The sequence below is a fragment of the Neomonachus schauinslandi genome, chromosome 15 (assembly GCF_002201575.2).
Source record: "Neomonachus schauinslandi chromosome 15, ASM220157v2, whole genome shotgun sequence".
Classification (NCBI taxonomy): domain Eukaryota; kingdom Metazoa; phylum Chordata; class Mammalia; order Carnivora; family Phocidae; genus Neomonachus; species Neomonachus schauinslandi.
In genome coordinates, this window is record NC_058417.1 from 34,112,746 (window position 1) to 34,137,719 (window position 24,974).

The window sequence follows — 24,974 nt, forward strand, 5'->3', positions numbered from 1 at the left end:
AACTAAAGATTCTTTGGTTGATACTTTTCACTCTAGTTGTAATTCACTGTGTGTGTTTATTATCAATTTTTTTGAAGGTTTTTTTTTTTGCTCCCTATGTTGCTTTTGTTTCCTTATAGATTATTTTTTCCTGAAGATTTTTTTTTTCTCTATTTTCCTATTTTCTTTTTGCTTTCTTCTCATTAAACTTGAAGTTTTGCAGTGTATTTCAGGAAAGGTTGGAGTTGGCAATATTACTTTTTGGGGGTTTGGGTGGCTTTGAGAGAGGGCATATCTTTTTGGAGGAGCAAATGTGTGGCATTCACTGAAGATGATAATAGTGTCTTTGTGCTTTTCCTTTGAAAAGAAAATAATGTTTTTAGCTTGAGATACTTGGAGTTTTTTTAACCATTGTTTATGCTAAGGAAAAAAATGAGATAGGGTTACCTATGTACAAATGTTATCTTCTATCATTTTTAAATAGTTAATATCTATAAATTATTTCTAAAATTAAAATCCTCAATCTCTCCAGAGCTCTTAGCAGTGATTTTTAAAAGCATCTATATATTTCCTGGATGCTCTAAATTGTAGAAATCTACAGTTTCAGAATTGAAAGGCAAATTGAGAAATCATCTGTTTATCTATATTTCACCACAATTTCAAAAAAAAAATCATCTAATTTAATTTCCTTTTAATAGAGAAATAACCCACCTAGTTAATGGCAAAGCTTAAATTACGTGGTGCTCTTCAGATCCCACTCAGTGTTCTTGCTGTCACCGTTGACATTCTTATTAGCTAACATGGTAGCTAATAAATTTGCACCTTGTAGAAAGGAAAGCCTCTGTTTTGAAACAAACATTTCATTACAGAATAAAATGTATTATTTCTGAGGGCTAGATCTTCATTTTTCAAATACCACTTAACATAATTGGAACTAAGTTCCTTTGGGTGGGGGGTGTATCTGTGCTGTGTCATGTATTATTGATTTCTTCTACTTTTAAGACTGAACGTTCTTCACGCTCCGAAAGGAAAAGAAGAGACTCATTCGGGATGTTTGACGGTTATGATAGCTGTAGTGAGGACACGAGTAGCAGCTCCAGCTCTGAGGAGAGTGAAGAAGAAGTTGCTCCTTTACCTTCTAACCTCCCAATTATCAAAAACAATGGACAAGTGTACACATACCCAGATGGTAAATCTGGCATGGGTGAGTATTTACAGCCTTCCGCTGTTACTCAGCTTCATGTTGGAGGTTATGTTTTAGTTCCATTTCTTCTGTCATATCCCTTCCTTAGAATTTTTCAAGGAAAAAAGAAACGCAGTCTGAAACTTAGAGTTGTAGATAAGACCATTAGATTTCTGTTTGATCTCTTTATCTTGCCTACCCCATATTCTGGTGGAGGGCAAGTAGAACAAAATTTAAAAAAAGGCTATTGAGAAACATAATGTTGGACATAAATTCAGTCATTAGATAGTAAATCCCTGTGTAACTGAGTGTGTAGGATCACGGGCCTGTAGAGTTGACGGGCACTTGCAGGGTAAAGTCTCTCTCCTCTACAAAAATTCCTCATGGTTAACACTTCCAGTGATAACGTATCTGTAATTACCAGCATATCCTTTATATTGCACCAAAATTACCCGTGCTCTAAATTTTGTCTTTGGGTCTTAATTTTGTCTTTTAAAGGTACACAGAAGAATTCTAATCCTTGTTACAGTGATCTCCCTTCACACTAGAACACTCTGAGTAACTCTAGTTGCTTCGGTCATTTCTTGTAGTATCACAGTGATTTTAATTCATGAGTATATCCTGCTCACCGTCTTCTGGGCATACTTTGGATTACGTGGTAGTAAGGTGACAGCTTGTCCTGACTTTCCCGAGACTGTCCTGTTTTTAGGATTGAAAGTCCCATCTCCTGGAACGCACCTCAGGCTGATGGTTGGTCACCTGTATGATTAGGGCAGAAGGTAATTCCGCCCTCATCTCTTTTTTTCAGGACACTGTGTTTCCACTCATGCCACACAGTTGCTCTAGCTTTTTTGAAAGTAATACTGATTTTGCATATAGCTGAAACTCTTTAATCTTTTCAACAGCTTTACCAGTAAACCAATTAAACCAGTTTCGTGCATTGGCAGTTGACTTTTTTTTTTTTTTTTTAAGATTTTTAAGAAATCTGTCCTCCCAGCTTGGGGCTTGAATTTAGAACCCCGAGATCAAGAGTCACATGCTCCACCAACTGAGCCAGCCAGGCACCCCAACTTTCTGTTTTTTAATATATGAGGCTGATTTGAATATACTTTTAGGAACGGCACAAGCAAGGGCTATGGGAGCAGGAAGGGCAGGTGATGAATTCTCCCTGGATCCAACCAGAGAGGGCTTCACAGGGCAGGCAGCCTTTGAGCTGGCTTTGAAGGACAAAGGTGGAAGGTGTGGGAGAAGCCTGTGGAAGAAGGGAACTGTCGTAGCAGAGATTGGCAGGTAGGACTTCAAAGGAGTAACACTGAGCCATTCAGCTGTGCCAGGCACATGGGTGACTGACCACAAGAAACATCTCCCAGAGATGAAAGATCTGGAAATACAACCATCTGGGGGCCTGCAGTGTCTGAGAACATAGTTTTAAATCAGTCAGTGCTCACTGAGGGCTTTTCACAGGGTCCTGGCTTCTGGTTACTTGCTGTCAGCAAAGAGGCTTCCTATTGGCAAAAGCTGAAGGACACACTCCCACTTCACTTGGGAGCCAGACAAGGTCATCTCCAAGGACATCACAAAGACAAGGGCACAGGGGAAAGAAGGTGGAACAGGCAGATTTTGAGTTAAATTTTTGGCCCTGAGCGGGCTTCTGACCCACGGAGCCTGTTTTTCCATCTGTACAGTTGGGATGTGGTTACCTGCTAGGCAGGATGGCCTGAAGCCAAGGGTGACAGGAAGTATCCCCAGAAGCCCCGGCTGGGGCTACATACACCAGAGGTGCCTGAGAACACTGAATGGGAATAGGATCCAGCCTTGTTTGATACCACTTAGATTCAGAAGTGAGTCCGCCAGGATCCCATTCTGATTTTCACAGTTGAAAAATGATTCAGGGCCTGAAGAGGACCCAGGAGTGATTTCAAGCTTACTCCCAGGTTGGGGCTATAGGTAGGCCTAATTGATGAAATCAGCTTCATATTTCTCTTAATGGCTGTCTTGATAAAGGGAAGCGGAGTAGCAGTGATCTGTGCTGAAATAACTGTCATAGAACCTCAGCAGCCAAAAGCCAGGTTTGGAGGCCTGGCCATGGGTCTGAGGGCAAAAGACTGGCGCTGACCTCCCCAGGCCTGGCCATCAGCATGATGGGCAGCAAGTATGGCAGCAGAGGTTTCCCCTTTGGACTTTGGTTGAGCTACATACTGTGCTGGTCCTGGGAGACCTGTCTCTGAGTGTGGCAGGATATCTGGTAAGAATTGGGCCCTCCCTGGGCACCTGGGTGGCTCAGTGGGTTAAGCATCTGCCTTCGGCTCAGGTCATGATCCCAGGGTCCTGGGATCTAGTCCTGAGTTGGGCTCCCCGCTCAGCGGGGAGTCTGCTTCTCCCTCTCCCTGTGCCTGCCTCTCTGCCTACTTGTGCTCTATCTCTCTGTCAAATAAATAAAATCTTAAAAAAAAAAAAAAAAAAGAATTGGGCCCTCCCTCAGTCCCCAAAGGACAGGCTCTGGATTTGGAGACAAAAGCTTCTGGGGGCTTCCCTTTTGAGACTTACCAAGTTCCAGCCCCTTTCCAGCTGCAGTTGTTTTTGTTTTTGTTTTGTTTTTAAGATTTTATTTACTTATTTATTTATTTGAGAAAGAGAGCACACATACGAGTTGGGGGAAGGGGGAGAAGCAGAGGGAGAAGGAGAAGCAGATGCCCCACTGAGCAGGGAGCCTGCCATGGGGCTCAATCCCAGGACCCTGGGATCATGACCTGAGTTGAAGGCAGCTGCTTAACCAACTGAGCCACCCAGGCGCCCCTGCAGTTGGTTTTTTAAATCCAAGGTTTAAGACTTTAAATTATTCCAGGGGCGCTTGGGTGGCTTAGTCAGTTAAGCATCTAACTCTTGATTTCGGCCAGGTCATGAGATCGAGCCCCGAGTCTAGCCTGCCTAAGATTCTCTCTCCCTCTCCACTCCCCATCCCCAAATAAATAAATAAATAAATCCACATAACCTTTTTCTTACTAAATTTTGGTCTTAGAAATTGTTTATTTCTGGGACGCCTGAGTAGCTCAGTCGTTAAGCGTCTGCCTTCGGCTCAGGTCATGATCCCAGGGTCCTGGGATCGAGCTCTGCATTGGGCTCCTTGCTCCGCGGGAGGCCTGCTTCTCCCTCTCCCACTCCCCCTGCTTGTGTTCCTTCTCTCGCTGTGTCTCTGTCAAATAAATAAATAAAATCTTTAAAAATATATCTATATATTTTTTTAAGATTATTTATTTATTTATTTGAGAGAGAATGAGACAGAGAGCATGAGAGGGAGGAGGGTCAGAGGGAGAAGCAGACTCCCTGCCGAGCAGGGAGCCCGATGCGGGACTCGATCCTGGGACTCCAGGATCATGACCTGAGCCGAAGGCAGCCGCTTAACCAACTGAGCCACCCAGGCGCCCCCACAATTTACTTTTCTTATAACTGAAACTTTGTACCCTTTGACCTACATGTCACCCTCCCCCCCCCAGCCTCTGGCAATCGCCATTCTATATTCTGTTTCTATGAAATTGGCTTTTTTTTTTTTTTTTAGGCTTCCACATGTAAATGATCCCATACACGATTTCACTTAGCATATGCTCTCCGGGTTTAACCGTGTTGTCACAAATGGCAGGATTTCCTTCTTTTTTTGTGAATGAATAATATTCCATGACAATGACCCTTCTTCTAATTCTGCCTTTCAGATTATTGTCCAGTATGCGAATTTACAAAAGAGGCACATTTAGTAGTCAGAGTCTTGTTTTCCTCTGTTACCAAAGGGAATAATCAAGCACCTTCCTCAAGCTTTGAGCCTGTCCTTCTTGTCCTCTGAACATAACTTGAAAAAATCTGTTCCTTAGCATTTTTCCAAGACTTGGCTCTTTCTAGGTTGTACTTTGTGTTAATCCTCAGTTGCGTTGCACTTCTTTTCATCTTTTGTTTATAATCCATTCAGAAAGTTAGAGCTCTTAGTGTATATGAAAATGCCTGGCACATGGCAAGCACTGAGGACATGTAAGTGGAATCTGCTTTATATTTGCTCGTGGGTTTAGACCCTTGTAAAGCGTATTAGACCTTGAGCTATGGTCAGACTTTCTGGAACTGCAGCCATGGCATCGTACCAGTCTTTTCTCTAACTGTTGTAGAGGCTTTTCCATCATTTGGGTAACAAGACATTTTCTGTCTCATGTTTAAATTAAAACCTTTAGATAATAAGTTATTAAAACTGTTAGGTAAAAAATGGGTTTTATTTTATGATCATGCCACCACTGTTTTTATTTTCTTAATTAGCTACCTGCGAAATGTGTGGGATGGTTGGTGTGCGAGATGCTTTTTACTCCAAAACAAAGCGTTTCTGTAGCGTTTCATGTTCACGAAGCTATTCGTCAAACTCCAAGAAGGCAAGCATTTTGGCCAGACTTCAGGTAACGGTACAGAAACCTTCTTGTTCTTTATGTCTGTTATTTCTATGGCTTTCACTGTTTATCTGTCATTTGATCGTGATTCACTGCACTCCACTTCTACCCAGTTGGCCAGTTACCACTTTATACCCCACATTTTTTTTTTGAAATATGTGGTCCCCAGAGTTTGCTCAGTCTATAAAATTGAACAGCTATTATAAACAGACAAGGCATAGTATCCAAACTGTTTGTATAAGTGAAAGAAAAATATTTACTCTTTTTCTAAATAAGTATAAATATAATAAACACCTTGTTATATACAGAAACTGAAGCCATTTTTCCCCCTTGTTTTCTTTCGAGTTAACATCAAGGTAGAATCATTCAATATTTGGGGGGAAATGATTTACCCTTTGGTATTATCTCTCCATCATCTTTGCTTTGTACTTTTGATTGCAACCTATTTGATACCTTGAACAAATGTGTTTGGTTAATCCAATTAACCTTTTTGAAAACGTTCATGGTATAAAAAAATTCATCTTTCTTTAAATGTACATCAGTGCCTACAAAATGGAGATTTGATCATTTGACTAAGTTGTTACCATTGTAGCTATAAAGAATGTTTTTAAGGCATTTAAGTGATTTCTGTAATATATTTGATCACATTTTTCTTACTCTCCTTTTAACTTATTGTGATCATTACATAACACTGAAAGGATTATATAAATTCCCCAAATTAAGGAAATACATCACTTAGATGTATTTCTATATTTCAGATAGACAGTACGTAAGATCCTGAGCAGTGGTCTGTACCCAAATGGATGGCAGTTTGTCACACTGTGAATTTGGCCCATGATCATTTTGTCATTGATCTTTTGCGTTAGCACTAAAGGTATAAACCTCAGTCACTTGCTCTTTAAACATTAAATTACCTTCTCTTACCGTAAAAATAGCAATGCTTGGCAACCTGCATGAGTGAATAACCACTGGTTTTATCTAGTATAAGAAGGAATCAAGTATCCACCACAGCCTATATTTTAACATCTTATGGGATATAATTTTTTATTAACATATTAATTTGCATATTGCTGTTTTAGTCTGCGCCAGCCCTGCTACCCGTGTTAGACATCTACACTGTAGCAGGACTCCAGAACCATTTCTCACATTAAAAGTCCTTGTATGTTTCCTCTGCTTTAATAATTTTCTAAACCCTTGATGTTACTTAAGCAGAATGGGTAGTATGCAGTCAGGTTAATTTTTTCGGTGGAGGGGGGTGGATGAAAAAGAATCCTATTTACTTAACTCTTCTTGTTTTAGGGTAAGCCTCCAACAAAGAAAGCAAAAGTTCTTCAGAAACAACCTTTAGTTGCTAAACTAGCCGCATATGCTCAGTATCAAGCTACCTTGCAAAATCAAGCAAAGACTAAAGCAGGTAATATCAGTGAATGTAATAGAGGTGAAATATTAGATACTGATTCATCTAGTTTGAGTTAATGACATTTTAATTTTGGGTTTTGTTAACTAAGCTATTTCTAGGTTCTACTAGTACATTATGACATTAGGCTTCATGATGATGGTTTTAATTTCAATAAATAATTCTAGAAGAGCGTTGTTGTGTTCGCAAGTTCACAGTGCTTGGGGCAGTACCCCTAACATTTTTTATTTGGCTTATTATTTTCTGTGTACAGGTTCTGTATGCTGTGGATGGTGGGGAGCATTGTGGAGATAAAAAGCAAAGAAAGAGGACATTTAGCAAGCTTTATAGGGAGTGGGGAGAAGAGAGTAGTAAGAGGAAGAGATTGAGGAAAGGATCATTTCTAATAGAAGATTCTTGACAGGAGAGCAGAAGCAGGGAGATGCAGCAGGAAGTAAAGCAATGAAAAACCCCCTGAAGGCATCAGTAGCAGATACTGGCTAGAAATCTCTTTGAGGTGCCCAGTAAAAGCTGCATGGGAATAAAAACCCAAAAGCAGCCATGGCATTCTTTGTTATCCTGAACACTTCTGCTCTCCGCTTTGCTGCTCGTTACTGAAGAGCTCTTTCTTACTTCACTTCCCAAGCAGCTTATGCTACGTGTGGAACACAAACTATTTGTTTGCAGATATGATCTATGCAAAAGTTCATGTGTATTTAGAAAAGTTCTTAAATCTGTACAGGAAAAAAGAAAACTTTCTTTCAAGGTGATAAGTTAATTTTATATCATTTCTCATTTTCATGTGAATGAAAGGTTTGAGAATTGGAATATACCTAAATTTATTTGTTTTCAGCAGCAGTCTCCATGGAAGGCTTCAGCTGGGGTAACTACATCAATAGCAATAGCTTTACAGCAGCTCCAGTTACCTGCTTTAAACATGTGAGTATGGAATTTCTCACCTCCTACTGAAATGCTTAGTCATTGTTTAAACCTGAAGACACAATACATCTAAGTGTCTTGTCTTTAGAAGATCTTTATTTTGTACAATGTCACAAAAATGTTTTTTTATTATACTTATTAGTAATAAAAATAATTTCTAGAAGTTCTACAAGTAAAAGCATCCTTTAAAGAAATTATAATTTGAAATTACTCGAATAGGGAAAAATACTAGTCTCCTCCAATTTTCATACTAAGCTGAACCATACACAGTTGGCTGGGTCTGTATCTCATGTGTACTGGCAGTGTCGTATGGTCCAACGTAATACAAACCATCCATCATGAGTGTTACCTGAATCTTTGTAATCTGACCTGACAGTTAGGAAAAGGAAGGCTCTTTCTTCCAGTTATGTTTTGTCTACAAAGGTAAAAATCACAAAAACAAAGAAGGAACTATTAGTAATACAGCATTGTGGGCTGAAATATGTGATACATACTGGAAAACCCTTTGCAGGATGTTCTTTTTGGCAAGTAGATTCTTACGGAGTATGTGAAGTAATTCAGAATTATGTTAAAAATGTTATCGGAAGATAAGTCTGGGGGCGCCTGGGTGGCTCAGTCGTTCGGCGTCTGCCTTCGGCTCGGGTCATGATCCCGGGGTCCTGGGATCGAGCCCCACATGGGGCTCCCTGCTCCGCGGGAAGCCTGCTTCTCCCTCTCCCACTCCCCCTGCTTGTGTTCCCTCTCTCACTGTCTCTCTCTCTGTCAAATAAAATTTAAAAATCTTTAAAAAAAAAAAAGATGTTTGTTCCTTTTGATCCTGTTCCTTTTTGTTCAGTGATCTGTGATTAATTCTCTCCAATACTTTTTTGACCTTACTACGCATTTAATTTATATTTAAAGGTTCTGCCTGCTATTAAAAAAAACTATCTGCTACTGACTATGTACAAAAAGAAAAGAGAATTTAGAAAATTAATGAATGAAACTTTGCTTACACTAAACATTTTGTTAAGTTAGGACTTTACTTTTAAATAACAGCATGTGGACAAAACTGAGCTTGAGTTCTTGCTGTGGAAACCCAAATGAATTTTCATTTGTTCACGGCCAATACAGACTCTTGATCAAGGCCAAGCATATGAAATCAGTGGTAAGAATGTAAACCAAAGCTGAGTTCATTAATTTGCTAGTTTTCTTTCCTGAAAGTACAGCTCTTCAGCCCCTTGTTGGTGGCATGCTGACTCTGAAGCAGCCTAAAAGGGATCCTAGATACTTTACTGAGTGTGTCAAGTAGGTGATGTACTTCACCATAAGGTGGATAGTAGTGTTACATTTGTGAAATAGATTAAATAAATACACAGCAACAGCAACATTAAAGAGAACTGCAAAGCAGATCTTTCTCGTTCTCTCTCTAGTTCTTTCTGCTTTTGAGAAACTCAGACTCCGATTAAGTTCTCAGTTACAATAACTCCTTCATCCCAGATACCTGGAACATTTGTTGTCTCTTCTGAATAGCCTTTATCTCTTTTCCTGTCTTTAATATTCTGGGTTTTTTTTTTATATTTTGATACCATAAACCGTGTAAAGCTGTGTTATGTAAGTAGTCAAGGTATTTTTTTAAAAAACATTTCAAAATCCCAAAAGCATATTTTATTTCATGTCTGGTATATTAAAGTTCTTTGTAAGAAAATCTCTATTATAATAATGAAACTGATTTTGTTTTCAGTTCTTTTTTAAGATTAAAGTAATCATATGGATTAGAGCAGCTTAGCCTTATTGTTTTATTAATAAGGATATTGTGTGGGCTCCCGTTTCTCACTCGGAAGCAAAGCATCTGCCACCCAGTGTTTTCCTGCGCCACTCATCTTTCTTTACTGCCTTTTTCTCAACAAGTAGGAAAGCAACTGATATCGGTAATTTTTTAGTTTATTTTAGTACAAATGAGTTTGCTTTGTTGCCTTAATCACCATCTTCATTTGAAGCCATTTGGTTTTGGTCAGACCTCATGCTACACTTGATTTTATCCTTTAGAGCTGACTCTTCCTGGTTCTTCCCCCGAGTAGTTCTCTACTACTCCAAGTCTCCAAGGAGAGTTAACTGGCTTTGGCTTTAGAAAGTCTGTTGTCAGGAGTTGCTGGGAGCACAAGGCCCTGCCTTGTTTCATCCATCTTGGAGTCTTCTAAGACTCAAACTGCCCGCCCCAACACTGGTTCATCAGTAAGGCCCACTTCCGCCAGACTCCACATCTGCCTTGTCCCCAACTTGAGCACAGGTTGGGAGCCTTTTCCTGCTCATAGGGGATTCTTTTTCAAACATAATTTTAAGAAACATCCAGTGTGTAACATGGAAGTAGAACTACTCTGATTGAACCAAGAATTGGGCCTGGGAGCAGTGTCCAAGCCCTGAGCGCCTTGCTTCTTTAACGTAACCCAGCCTCTTCTGGAGTAAGGATCACAGGTAAACAAACACTTTATCTTTCCCGGCACTTAAATATGATTGTGATTAGTTCTAAAATCACAGGATTTCAGGAGTGGAGCTCTTTTTTTCCCACAGTCTATCTTTAAACTTCTGGGAATGAAGTTTCTGCAAAGTATATCATAGGACTGTGTCCTCTTTGATAGTTGCTGTAATTATGCACAGTGCTTCCTGCTCAGTCACTCAGTTACAGCAATGTTGACATTTTTTATAATTAGCAAAGGAAATTGAGCCTCAACTGTTATTAGATTACCTACTTCAAATCTGTATGTCATGATTGTCATGTATCTAGTATATCTTTCATTTTGTCCAGGTAGTTTGGTAGTTTTGAGAGGTTTTTTTTGTTTGTTTGTTTTGGTTTTGGGGTTTTTGGGGTTTATTTGTGTAAGCTTCAGAATTATTACTCTTTTCCCTAATAGACGTAGTTAGGATAAGAGAAAGCTGCACTGATTGATCTAGCAAGGGTGGGGTGGGGTGGCCAGAGCCTTGGCCCCTGATCCTTGGCTTCCCCTTCCTTGGCAGTCTTGGAGGTTGGAAACCACTGAATTAGGTAATAACACTTAATTAATCCTAAATCATATGGTGACAAAACTGTAAAGTATCTTAAAAATCATCTAGTTCATCTTGTTGTAAATGAAACTCTTGCTACTTTTTTCAGTAGCCGGATTATATTTCAATTTTGGGCTTTAACCTGCTTGCCATAATTTAAAGTTTTGGGGTTTTTTTTTTTAATGTAGTTTTTAAGTCCCCATAGGAAAAACGTTCCTGTGTTTCTTTTACTCATACACTGCTTCCACACAATATTTCTGACACCAGATGTGCAGGTTTTCCACACATCAAGTAATTCTTTAACACCAGCTGGGTGTCTGACAATTCAACTCAATTTTGACACTGTCTACCTGGAGTTAGCATCATATCACTCAGGTTAAGGGCTCAGTCCCATAAGACTAGCCCCACTTCAGATACCAATCAGAAGTCCTAGTTGTTACCTATGCTTAAGACCAACTGGCTGTAAATCAGGGTTCCCACGACCTCTTTGGGTTCAATTATTTGCTAGAATGGCTTACAGAACTCAGGGAAACATTTGCCAGTTTATTATAAAGGACATAATAAACAGTACAGGTGAACAGCCAGATGAGAAGATACGTAAGGCAAGGCTGTGAGAAGGGGCATGGAACTTCATGCCCCCTCCGGGTGTGCCACTCTCCTAGCACCCCCATGTGATCACCAGCCCAGAAGCTCTCTGAACCCCATATACAGATATCCCTCACTATCCGAAAGTCCACTTTACATCACTTCACTTTTATGAAAGGCCTGCATTAGTACCTGTTTTCACTAACCAAAAGAAATCAGAAACATTTTTGCTTTCAGGAAATAAAAAGTGCTTCCTCACCTTATGCCATTTTGGCTTACAAAAGGTTTTATGGTTATAGTTATGATTTTATCTACTTTTGGATGGCCGGGGAAGCCTATATTTTGGGATTTTGATGAAGGCTTCATCGTATAGGCATGATCAATCATGAACTCCACACCCTCTCCCTTTCCCAGAGGATGGGGACTGGGGCTGAGGGTTCTAAGCTTCTCCTCATAGGCTGCTCTTTCTGGCAACCAGCCCCTATCCTGAGGCTGTCTAGGAGCCCACCCAGAATCTCCTCATTAGAACAAAAGATGCTTTTATCACTTAAGAGATTTCAAAGGATTTAGGAGCTCTGTGTCAGGACCCGGCTCAGAGACCAAATATGAGAACAAAAGATGCTCCTAGTGGTCTTATCACTTAAGAAATCACAAAGGTTTTAAGAGCTTTGTGCCAGGAACCAGGGGCAGAGACTGATATATGTATCAGACTGATTTTATATATATTTCCTATTTTTTTCACAACCTCTAAAAGCAGTATCCATATCTATCCTAACTGTGGAAAAATCAAAAATATTACTTCAGTACCAATGCCAGTTAGGTACACTGTATACATGAAATTCACAGGTGATTTTCTTCTAGTAATTTATGTTTGAACCCAAGAGAGACTCCAGTTGATCAATGTGTATGCAGAACATTGAGCTTTAAAGCATTCTTCATTTTTTGGAAAGACTTTAGTCTTTTTTTTTTTTTTTTTCAGATTTTATTTTATTTTATCTATTTTAGAGAGAGAGAGAGCACAAGTGGGGGGAGGCGCTGAGAGGGAGTGGGAAAGAATCTCAAGCAGACTCTGCACTGAGCGCAGAGCCCAACGTGGAGCTCAGTCTCACAACCCGGAGATCATGACCTGAGTCAAAACCAAGAGAGTTGGATGCTTACCTGTCTGAGCCACCTAGGCCCCCCAAGACTGTAGACTTTTAAGTTGAAGCAGTCCTATTTCCTGTTACTTGCCTTATAAAATCAAATAAAACATTTCTTTCTAGACATTACAGCACAGGCCAAAATGTGCTAATATCAAGTGGATGTGAAACACAGAAATCAGTCCTTTAGTCATGTATTTACAGACTTGAGATTCCTTTCATTTGATACAGGACTATATATTCTGGTGTCCTGTTGATAACTTACTGCTAAGATCAGAACTCATCCTACTTTTTTCTCCCTTGATAATAGTTGTAGTTTTGTTATTTTTTTTAAAAAGGCCCTTTGTACACATGTATACCATAACTTTAAAGCTGACTTTGCTGCCTCCACAAAGATAACCTGGTATCACTTACATGGTATGTTCTAATCCTCTCTTTGACGCCTGACCTGTGTGTGCCAGGTGTTTTGAGAAGGTAAGGTTATCCGCACTTCTTTACAACATATATCACAAGTATATTTTTGTATTTTAAGGTCAAAAACGAAAGTCCTTTTGTTTGTGTATGTATAATAAAAGTATTGTTTCTCTTTACAGTAAAACTCACGATCCATTTCTCAAGTATGTGTTTATTAGTAAAATAATCCATTTCAAGTAAAATTGTTTTGGCTTTTTCCCCCTAGCCTTGACCACACATACCCATGACTCCACTGGAAGTTGAAATATTTGTGTCCATGCTCACTAAAGTTAGAATCTTCTGTATGTCATTCTAGATTGCAGAATTTCTTTTCTGATGGAAATAAAACTTCAGTTAGTTTCTGGCACTTGTTAGTGCCTCATTTGAGTTAGCTGCCACGGGTCTCGCCATGAAATAGAATTTGGACTCTGGTATAATAAAAATCACCTGTCTTGTTTTTATGTTTTAAAGAAAGCCTAAATAATCTAGATTATTTTAATTTTGGTCTGTTTTCTAAAGTAGTTCTTGATTTTCTATTGGGATCTCCTGATTCTTAAAACAGTATTGGTTTAATACGTTGTTGGTTTTTTTAATTGTGGGCTATTTTATGCCTTTCAAATTAGTAGTCACTGCTTCCTATCCCTTTTTACACACACATAGCATTCTCCCATTCTTAATCTTGCTTCCACCCCACGCATCCCATTTTCCTTTTATACTCTCCTTATACTCCCCCTCATCCTGCTGCCACCACCTCAAAAAGTAGATTCTGGTGTCCGGTCAAAAGGTGAGTGGACTTTCTAGAGAAAGAGGGAACAATTTTTTTTCCTATTTCAACCTACCAATTCCAGCAGGTAGCATTTAGGAGTTCTACTTTCTTTCCGGTTAATTTCCTGTAATGTTTTCCCTTTTTGGCCAAATGGTATTTCATCTTTCTCTACTAGATGAACTAATCATATGCCTTTTAGTCTTTCATTGGTGGCTTTTTGTACATTTGTCATACCATCATTGGGATAGATTCTTTCTTGGTTACCTATGTGCAACTTCAGGGCCAGCCTCTGCCCACTTGTTGAGGATTGTGGGTGGTTATCAAAATAGGTTGGCAGTTCTGTGGAGGGAAATTTGTATTTCTGCCATGAAGCATCATATGTGCAGTGTATCAGCCCTCTGAGAGTCTAGCCATCTGGGCTGTTGGACTATCTGGGAATGTTCTTGAATTGCAGAAAATAAGACTTCCCACCCAGTTATTTTTTATAGATGACAGTCAGGTGGAGGTTATCATTCATTTGTGCTGGGGAGCCCTCAGCATTTGGATTTGGCCATGTCCTGCAGGACCTGATGACAGCTTACCTTGCAGGGAAGGAGAGTCGCTCCCAGATAGCCCTCACGAGTGGCCCTGGAGCAGGAAGTGGTGAAGCAGATCTTCCTGATTTGGGAGGAGCCTGAGGTGGACCTCTCGTCCTGAGTCTGGAAGGTAAATTTGTTGTTACCTGTAAATTATGGTTCTGCTAGTTCATGCTATGCCAATCCAGACTTTCAGAGGTATCCCTCCTGCCAGCAAGAGAAGACAGATGACTTAGATGAAGATGGCTGTCAAGCCCTGGGTCATTTAGTCTTCCACACTTAAGAGTATTCATTTTAAACAAAAGGGCAGATACATCTGTGAAATTACCTTATTATTTCAACACATTGAGCACATGCTATGTAGAAACTATGGTGCTCTTTTTTGTTGTTGTTTCTGTTCCTTCATTTTTTTGTTTCTTAGAGTGAACCATATGGATTGGTTTAAGAGGGTCTAGCAGAACCACAACCTTACAGGCAAGAACAAATGTCACTTTCTGCTACTTTCTCCTATACCAATCCAGACTGTAGGGACAAAAACATTACCCCAATAAAGTGAATATTATCCTTATTTTTTAAGTGAGCATATTGACACTTTATTTTCTTTAATAAAATGTGGCTAAAAGTTATTTTCTGCAAATAATTAAGGCCAAAAAAAAAAAAAAGTTGGTGAAATTGTCATATCTGGCTCTAAGAGGAGTACTGTATGCCAAATTCACTTAGTAGTATGCCAACCTAACCCCCAGTTTATCAGCATAACCATGCTTCTTTCTTCTCAACAAAAAATAAACCCATTCCACAAGATTTGGCAGCCAAACAAAGAGGGGTGGATACCCTGCCTTAATTTAGTGCATACATTTAGCTGCATCTATCTGCTCTAATTGGTTCATCCTCACAGAAATGAAAACATGGTCTTTATGTTAATATATCTTAGCTTAATCTGCATTACCTATCATCCTTCCAGCCTCTCCTTTTCTGATCGTATCTGCTGGCAATAGGGATGGCCCTACAGTCTAGAATGATGTAGGGGGAGATAGCAGAACCTGAAGAGTCCAGTCTTTCAGTTCAAAAACAGCAGAAAGTGGTAGTCATAATGGATGTACTGTTTTTTTTGCACAACTCAGGGAGATAGTTACATGAACCCTTCCAGAATCACCAATATTTGAGATAGGCCACTGTCTCCAAGTTACTGAGGCATATTCATTGCTTGTGCTACTTAAAGTAATAGCCATAATTTGATTCTGTCTTTGGTATCCAGACTTACTCTAGTTCAGGATTATTTTACCTTTTTTCCTCTCCTTCAGAAATGTCATGAACTGTTGAGAGGATAGGGGTTAAGTACTGTTTTAGGCTAATCCTCCTGTGGGTTGGCATCCACCAAAGTATGAGAAACCTTACATGGAAGACATTTACCCAATGTTCAAATAGGCTAGATCGTGTAACTCTTAGATGTCTTTGTTTGGTCATCTTTGAGCTCTGAAGCTGTTTTGTCTTTTCCTGATTTGTTGGTATTATCAGGTCTTTTATAACCTAACCCAGTCCTTTTCTCTGTGTTCAAGGTTCTAAATTATATATATAACGAGGAGCTGATTGTCAAGGCCACAGAGACTGTTTAGTATTATCAGCATTTATATTCCTAAATTCACTAATTTGATTTAATTAACCGTTGCATAAACTTCAAATAATTGTGAATGGCCTCAAGTTTTAAGGATTAAAATGTAATGGGAATTATAATTTGGGCATGTTAGACTTAGGAAAATCTCTTCGTGATACTCATTTAATCGGCTTTCTGAGTCCCCATTCTAACCATGTGGTGTGGAGGCTAGTGATTACCAGTTCTAACATTGAACATTTCCTCTTTGTTTAGAAATAATAAATTATTTAACAATTTACCATTGTATGCATCTCTAAAAACTCTTCAACTCCACCTTTTTAATAACTTTATCAGGTGCTTTCGCCACATGTCTGTTTTAACAGACTATACTTCTGTTTTATGAATTTAACTTAAGTTGAAAATACAGATAACTAAGTTTTGTTTCTCCTGTTAGTGGAAACCACATTGCTCAATTGGAATTATTTTTCTTTCTGCTCTTTGGACAGACCCTTTAAAATTAGAGGTTAAGGTAAAGTGCATTCATTCAGCGTATATTAAAAATAACAAGTTTCTCTGCTCTATCCTGTGAAACCTATTGAGTGTGATAGCTTTTACAAAAATTGCTGCTTAGATCTAATACTAGGACAGTATTGAATTTTGAAGTTGACATGGATCTATCTATTCTAATATATGTGAAATTGTCTTCATCTTGAGCTTGCCCCTGACACTGGCTTTTTCTAAATAGAATTCTGTGAAAAGGGAAATAACAACTCTATTTTTAGAGAAAAATGAATTAAATGGCATTTTTAATTTAATATTTCCGTTATTGATGGGAATGCTTATTTTTAAATAATGTGTTTTGGGCTTTATGTTAATTAGATGATAACTTAATAATTTTTATATGACAGGCACCTATGGGGACCTGCTGGGGTGATATCTCAGAAAATGTGAGAGTAGAAGTTCCCAATACAGACTGCAGCCTACCTACCAAAGTCTTCTGGATTGCTGGAATTGTAAAATTAGCAGGTGAAAGCACACGTAATAATTTACCAGAAAATGCCAGTTATGTTTTTGTAACTTGTAAGAAAGCGTATTTGTAAATTTTGCAAGTGTTGCCAAATAAATAATAAATACGATAATAGGGCAAAGGGTAGCAAATTTTTTTTTATAAAAAACCAGATGGTAAATACCTTTAGCTTTGTGGGCAGTACAGTCTCTGTCACAATTCCTCAGCTCGACCGTCGTAGCGAGAAAGTAGCCGTAGCAATACGTGTAAATGAATAGACTTGGCGTGCTAGTGACACTTGATTTACAAGCGCTGAAGTTTGAATTTTATGTAACTGTCACATAATCATGAAATGTTATTCTTCCTTTGATTTTTTTCAACCTTTTAAAAATGTAAAACCATTCTGAAATGGCAGACTATAAAAAACATCAGGCAGTAGGCCAGATTGTGGGCCATTATATAGTTTGCCAAACTCTGGTATAGGGAAATACTTTGAAAAGTAACAAAAAGTTGAGGTGCTAAGAAGAGTGATAAGGTCCATAATACCAAAAGTAAACTAGTGTTGATAATTTCATCTATCTTGGTTTATTTTTCTTCATTCCCACTGCTTTCCATGTACCCTAGTCCTTGTTACCTTATTGCTCATCACATAAAGGCGTTAGGTATGTACTGTGTTAGACACTATGGGCAGGTGATGTGCAGAAGTCTCAGACCTAGTTTATTCTGTGAGCTGCCATCTGCCAAGTGCTGACTGCATCCATGACGAGGCACTCAGTGAGTGGTGCAGTGAGGCCCTGTAGTACTTTACCAGGCGGCGGGGATGGGGCATGCAGCTACTCAGATGAGTTGTCCTTAAATCAGAGCTATCTAATGCAGCCTACTCTTTCTTTCCTCTCTCCAGCCATTCTCCCCCAAACACCCTGCCCACAACTCATTACGTACTGCTAACAGACTCGATTTACTAAAGATGATCTTCTATTTTTCTGCTCAGGCATGCATCTTTTTTTTTTTTGTCTGCTCAAGCATCTTTAATTACTTCTTTGTCCTTAAAGGATCGAGATGGTCGGCATTTACAGCTATTGATGAGTTGCTCCATAGACCACTGGCCAAAGTTTTGGTTGCTTCCCAGCAGAAATGCTCTCTGTTCTGATGAGGCGAGTTCTCCCTCCTCCCTCATAGAGCATGTTAGCACCTCTGTGCCTTTGCACAGGCATTTTACCCAATTCAATTCCCAGCTTTTCCTTGAAACATTCCTCCAGCTATTATAAGCATTCTCTAAATGCTTGTGTTGTCTCTACACCGTAATTTAAAACAACATATTCTTTCTGTCCTAGATGTTTAAGCCAGTTGCATTTAAATAGCTCGAAAGATCAATGTGTTTAATATCCAAGAATTATTTCTACCTTCCATCTCCAATTTTACATTTCGATTTTATCTAATTGCATCATATATCTTATTTAAGCCAGTTTAATGATATTTTAGAATTGAGCCTGATGTTAATCATGAACTAGAGCTCAGCAACAGTTGGCAGACTCATGAATTATTCTGTAAATTACTGAATTTTAAAACTAAAGGTTTAATGCTATAAATTTTCATCATAGATCTTAACACAGGAAAATGCTGACTGAACTTAGCTCCCTGCCTGGGATATAAGTTCATTGGGCCTTTCTTATTCTCCTGAAAGCCTTAAATTAAATTGTAATCTGTTACCAACAGAAGGTTTATTAAATTACAGACAGGATATATTTTATACTTTTTGTTCTTTCTAAGAAGTAAGGCTTCCCATTCGCTTAGTACGTACAGTCTTTAAGTCCTTTCACATACTTCTTATTTGTGTTTATTGAACTTTTTCACCTAGCATTTTCACATTTTATTTCCAAATAAGACAAAAAATTTGATGCTTGAGGTAGCCCCATCCAAATTATCCAAAAATATTTGGTCATCTAATCAGATAGACAAAGCAGTCTCTTTGAAATGTTACTTTAACTGGATTTCTGTGACTTGACAAGGTTTTACCAACTTACTGTAACCTCCTTTTCTTTTCTTTTCCAAACTACACGTTCTGGTAGGACTTCCCCACCCCTGTTTCCACTGAGAATTTCTTTTCTAGAATTTAAGAAACTGTGGGTAAAATTAAAATACATTACAAGGGGGGAAGCCATGCTCTGAAAACAGTTAAACTATAATGACATTATACAAACAGTTCTCAAAGTCTGAGTGGTACACCAGTAGCAGCAGCTTCACCCGGGGACTTGTTAGAAATGCATATTCTCACTCTGCCCCCAGCCCTACTAACTCAGTCTCCGAGTTGGGGGAGTGGGGGAGGGGCGGCCATCTGTCTGCTCGCAGGCCCTGCGCGGGCTTTTGCTGCGGGCGCGCACTAACATCTGACACCCACTGCCGGCAGCTAGGTCCTGTTCGGTTTCATTTCATTTTCTTATTATGTGGTGATTGGTTTGTTGGTTTCAGGTTACAATGCCCTTTTAAGATATGAAGGATTTGAAAATGACCCTGGGCTGGACTTCTGGTGCAATGTGTGTGGCTCTGACATCCACCCAGTTGGCTGGTGTGCAGCCAGTGGAAAGCCTCTTGTCCCTCCTAGAAGTAAGCAGCCTCTTTACCCCTACTGCAGATGGACTGTATGTACTTCAGTGCAGTGTCACACATGGTAATATTCGAGTGATATGAAAATTACAGTAATAACTTTTGGTTGCACATAACTTACATGCTGGCAAGATATACTTGTTTTCTCTATTTTTGTTACTCTTATTCAGAACCTTAATACTCTGAATTGCAGGGAAAATTGTTGTGGTTTGTTTGGGTTTTTTTTAATAGTTTATGAAGCAGTTCTACTCTTTGCTAAAGTGTAACTGGTTATTTCTTTTGTTTTAGCTATTCAGCATAAGTATACAAACTGGAAAGCTTTTCTAGTGAAACGACTTACTGGTGCCAAAACACTTCCTCCTGATTTCTCACAGAAGGTAAAGACAGGATCTTAGAAAGGACTGAAGTGTCGATTGAGAGCTCTAAAAAAGGACTAGCCTGGAAGTTTTTTAAGGAATTGTTTTAATTTAGTGAGCTAGATGATCTAGTTAAATGTCGAGTGCACTCAGTATTTTTAATGGTACGGTATTGAAATGATTTGTAGACCTTTGTCGTGAATTCCGAACAGTTCTTGTCTGCTTTTGTTTAAGGTTTCAGAGAGTATGCAGTATCCTTTCAAACCTTGCATGAGGGTAGAAGTGGTTGACAAGAGGCATTTGTGTCGCACACGAGTGGCAGTGGTGGAAAGTGTAATTGGAGGAAGATTAAGACTAGTGTATGAAGAGAGTGAAGATAGAACAGATGACTTCTGGTGCCATATGCACAGCCCGTTAATCCATCATATCGGTTGGTCTCGAAGCATAGGCCATCGATTCAAAAGATCTGGTAAGCACCTGTCGCAAGACCACCTGTTGAAAACATCCTTAAGGCTAAATTGTACTGCTTGGTTATTTTTTTCTCTACAGAATAGCAGAGATCAGAAATAGCATTCTAGTTGTCAGGGCGGCTCATTCTGCCTTAATTACGGAAGGTTCACACCAGAATAGGAGTGTCCTAACTCCTTTATATTCCTTCCACTTGTTCTCAATTCAGATATAATGCCCTTTTGGTCACAGCTACATTTGTTGTCTACACTCTTTCTAGCCAGCCCATTTGAAAGATCTAAAGGTAGCCTTTCCCTTTGCATTCAGTTCTAATCAAAAGAGCAAGATTAAATGTGGTTAGACTTAATACTGAACACATTAAAGCATACCTCTAAAGTTGTGATTCCCTAACGAAGGAATTACCATCATTCTGATCGGCTGAATGTATTTAATAGCACATGTTCTCTGAAGAGAGGAAGACTATTAGAGGATATTTTTCACCATAAATGTAGAAGGCATGTATTTCTGCCATGTTTTAGAGTATACATACCTTGTGAGTTTGAAACCTTCAAAGAAACGTGGTTTTTGGTCTTCTCACAAATGCTGACAGATTAGTGTGTAACTTTTCCTTGTAGATATTACAAAGAAACAGGATGGACATTTTGATACACCACCACATTTATTTGCTAAGGTAAGAAGTTTTTATAAGAACCCTCATTTGTAAATTAGGTTTGAAAGAGGGTTGTGGGTTTTTTCCTAACATTATGGAAATCACAATTACATGTATTCACTTAAAAGGATTAAGACCTTGTGATCCATAGGTGTCACAACTATTAATTATAATTATTCTTAAATTCTGTCTGTTTGCCTGAATTCTCTCTATCCTCTAATGGAGGTTTGAGTTATAATATTAGGTAGGTAGGAGAGGGCATTTGGTATTTTCATCTGATAAGCGTTTTCAAATTGGTAATATTCTAATTATTAAAATGATAACATTTGTAACAGTAGATGTGCTTTCATGTAATTCTTTAGGTAAAAGAAGTAGACCAGAGTGGGGAATGGTTCAAGGAAGGAATGAAATTGGAAGCTATAGACCCGTTAAATCTTTCCACAATATGTGTCGCGACTATTAGAAAGGTAAGACCATAGGTTTTCAAATATAGAAATGCAATTGTAAGAACTGGGTTTAAGGTAATAGGAGAAGGAGGCCCTTAACATACTCATTCTGACATAAAAGGTATGTATCTGGATCTTCACTGGGGAGAAGGATACCAGTAAAATAAATTTCAGTTTTCATATCAGTGTTTTTTATAGCTTGTTGTCATCTTGAGTCTGCTGCCTTTATTTATGAGGTATATATCCTGAGTTAGAGGAAGAATATTTAAGTTACTTCTTGGTCAAAGCTAATCCAACACAGAATTGTAACATGGCCAAGTTTGTCTTCAGTTTCCTGGGTTTTTTTTTTCCCCTTTTGTGCCTTTTTCTTCTTTGGTAATACTTGATTTTTTCTTTTTTTCCTCTCTTCTGAAACTTCTTTTATGAAAAGATCTAGAAGAGTGGTTCTCAATTCAAATAGGCATCAGAATATCCTGGGGAACTTAAAAAAAAAAAAAATACAAATGACCAGACCTCTTAAATTCCACCCCTGTTCTGATTTCATCAGTCTGCTGGGGGGCCCTAGCATTGGCTTTTTTTTTTTTTTTAAGTACCCAGGTAATTGTCCAGTACAGCCATCGTTAAGAACCACTGATCATGGGCACCTGGGTGGCTCAGTCGTTAAGCGTCTGCCTTCGGCTCAGGTCATGATCCCAGGGTCCTGGGATTGAGCCCCGCATTGGGCTACCTGATCAACGGGAAGCCTGCTCCTCCCTGTCCCACTCCTCCTGCTTGTGTTCCCTCTCTCACTGTGTCTCTCTCTGTCAAATAAAAAAAAAAAAAAAAAAAAAACCACTGATCAGAATCTGATTATATAGGAGTATAGCTTAAATTGTGATTTGCATTTCAACCCAGTTTAAAGCCTTGAGCCAAAAGAATTAAAAACAGTTATGATTGCTGCCATGTCCCAGGCTCTCATGCTCAAGGTCACACAGCTAGACGAGACCAGCTCCAAGCTTTTATTCTTCCTCTTTACCCGACTAGTGATCAGAATCACCTAGTATGATTTAAAACAGATTTCTGGGGCGCCTGGGTGGCTCAGTTGGTTAAGCATCCCAACTCTTGGTTTCAGTTCAGACCATGATCTCAGGGTCATGAGATTCAGAGACCATGATCTCAGGGTCACGTCAGGCTCCATGCTCAGCACAGAGTCAGCTTGAGATTCTCTGCCTCTGCCTCGCCCCCCGCACGCACACCCTCTCCCTCTCTCAAATAAATAAAAATCTAAAAAAAAAAAAGATTACCTTTAAAACTAAATAAATACATAAATAAAAATAAAACAGATTTCCATGACCTACTCCAGACCTACTCAGTCAGAATCACAAGAAGTATTACACACAGTAACGTATTTGTTTAAAAAAGATACAGTTCTCTAGGTGATTCTGATAGTCAGGTCTGGGAACCAGTGCCATTGTACCAGGCTCTGTTCCATGAAACGAGAATGAAGGGTCGAATGAGTATAGCATCAAACTTCACTCAGGAATTAGTTAGGGGCGCGCCTGGGTGGCTCAGTCGTTAAGCGTCTGCCTTCGGCTCAGGTCATGATCCCAGGGTCCTGGGATCGAGCCCCACGTCTGGCTCCTGCTCAGCAGGAAGCCTGCTTCTCCCTCTCCCACTCCCTCTGCTTGTGTTCCCTCTCTCGCCATCTCTCTCTCTCTGTCAAATAAATAAAATCTTTTTAAAAAAATAAAGGAATTACTTAGTTATTACTTGCCATACTAGGTTTAGTTTGGACTCCAGAAAGCTTATAGTCTTGTAGAACAAGGTAAGATACATAAAAAGAAGTTTGTTTCAGGATCGACTATGACTTAAGGGTACACAGTACTGTTGGAATTCAAATAAAGGAGAGATCACATTGTCTCAGAGGAATCAGGGAAAGCTTTATAGAAGAGAAGAGATTTGAAAACTTCACCTTGAGGGTTGGGAAAAACAGCCCAGCAGAGATGCAGGGAACTGTTGTAGAAAGAGAACGTGCACAAAAACATCAAGATAGGAAAGCATAGGCCGGGTTTGGAAGAGACAAGTTGTTCACACAGTACACATCAAACAAGTTGCACTGAGGGGCGCCTGGGTGGCTCAGTCAGTTGACCGTCCGACTCTTGATTTCCATTCAGGTCGTGATCCTCAGGGTCATGAGATCAAGTCTCGTGTCGGGCTCCACACGTAGAGCCTGCTTAAGATTCTCTTCCCCTCTCCCTCGTCCCTCCCCTGTGCATGTGCTCGCTCTACCCTTCCCGACCCCCGCCGAAAAAAAAACAGGTTGCACGGAGTATTCTGGCCAAGGCTTTTCTTTTATAAGGAACAGAAACGCACTCAAGTTCGCTCTAGTAAAGTTATCCCAAGGACAGGCAGTCTCCTAGACACGCAGGGCCACAGGATGAGAACTGGAAAGCCAGTGGAATTCTCTCCATCTCTCGGGGCCTCTTTGTCCCACCTCTTCTCTGCTCTGAGTCTCTGCCACTTGTCTTTCACTCTTATGGTCGGAGTCCTGCTCACTCAGTCTCCGTGTGTGGCTACGAGCTCCATTCTGTATGATAGGCTTTCAGTTCTAGCTCCAGCCCATGACTTGACAACAGTCTCGGGGTCTGTTAATCCTAATCCTGAGAGAGATTCTAGCTGAGCCCAGCCTCTGGCTTGGTCCTCTGTAGGTTAGATATTAGTCACTCTGGTCAGCTGTAGTTAGGAAAGGGGAAAGGAATCTCATGTGAGTGAGGGTAGCCCTTTCCAAAGGTGTAGGCAGAGCTGTTAAGCTTGAAGAGGAAGTTACTGTACATGTCCAATGTAGTAGAAACAACTAGGAGAAAGACACTTTGGGGATAGAAACTAAAAGATAACGTGGAACTAGGTCATGCAGGCTTTGGTTCTTTTTTTTTTTTTTTTTTAAGATTTTGTTGATTTATTGGAGGGGGGAGAGAGAGCGTGGGGTGGGGGGCGCACGGCCGCGGGAGATGGCAAAGCAGGCTCCCCACTGAGCAGGAGCTCGATGCAGGGCTGGAGCCCAATGCAGGGCTCGATCCCAAGACCCTGAGATCATGACCTGAACTGAAGGCAGACACTTAACCGACTGAGCCACCCAGGTGCCCCGTCATGGCAAGCTTGGAATACTTGATCAGGCCCTCTGAGCTTGGAAAAGCTTTCTGGTGTGAACAGAGGTCATACCAAAGGAAAGTTAAGCAGTGTAAGACGGGAACTGTCCAGAGAGGAAGCCTGAAAGCAGTTCTCAGTGTAGTAAGGAGAGAGTTCATGGCACAGATAGAGGGACTACCCTTAGGGGGAGTCCTCGGACCTGGTGCTTTCTTACCTTTGGAGCTGGCTTTGACACCCTTGCCTGGACTCTCAGAGGATCTGTTTAGCATGCAGGGAA

At 39.8% G+C, this 24,974-nt stretch overlaps 1 protein-coding gene across 4 annotated transcripts in view; it reads left to right on the forward strand.

Moving 5' to 3' along the window:
* MBTD1 (mbt domain containing 1) overlaps positions 1–24,974 on the forward strand; it is a 71,712-nt gene that overhangs the window by 30,713 nt on the left and 16,025 nt on the right. The window contains exons 3-12 of one of the 4 annotated variants that reach the window (XM_021704506.2): positions 982–1,183; positions 5,456–5,595; positions 6,880–6,994; positions 7,830–7,915; positions 16,951–17,068; positions 19,518–19,652; positions 19,941–20,029; positions 20,243–20,477; positions 21,091–21,146; positions 21,488–21,592. In XM_021704506.2, coding sequence (XP_021560181.1) covers positions 1,030–1,183; positions 5,456–5,595; positions 6,880–6,994; positions 7,830–7,915; positions 16,951–17,068; positions 19,518–19,652; positions 19,941–20,029; positions 20,243–20,477; positions 21,091–21,146; positions 21,488–21,592 — 1,233 coding nt within the window. In that variant the 5' untranslated portion in view covers positions 982–1,029. The remainder of the gene's footprint in view (positions 1–981; positions 1,184–5,455; positions 5,596–6,879; positions 6,995–7,829; positions 7,916–16,950; positions 17,069–19,517; positions 19,653–19,940; positions 20,030–20,242; positions 20,478–21,090; positions 21,147–21,487; positions 21,593–24,974) is intronic. The other 3 variants (XM_021704507.2, XM_021704508.2, XM_021704509.2) reach the window with 3 other exon arrangements.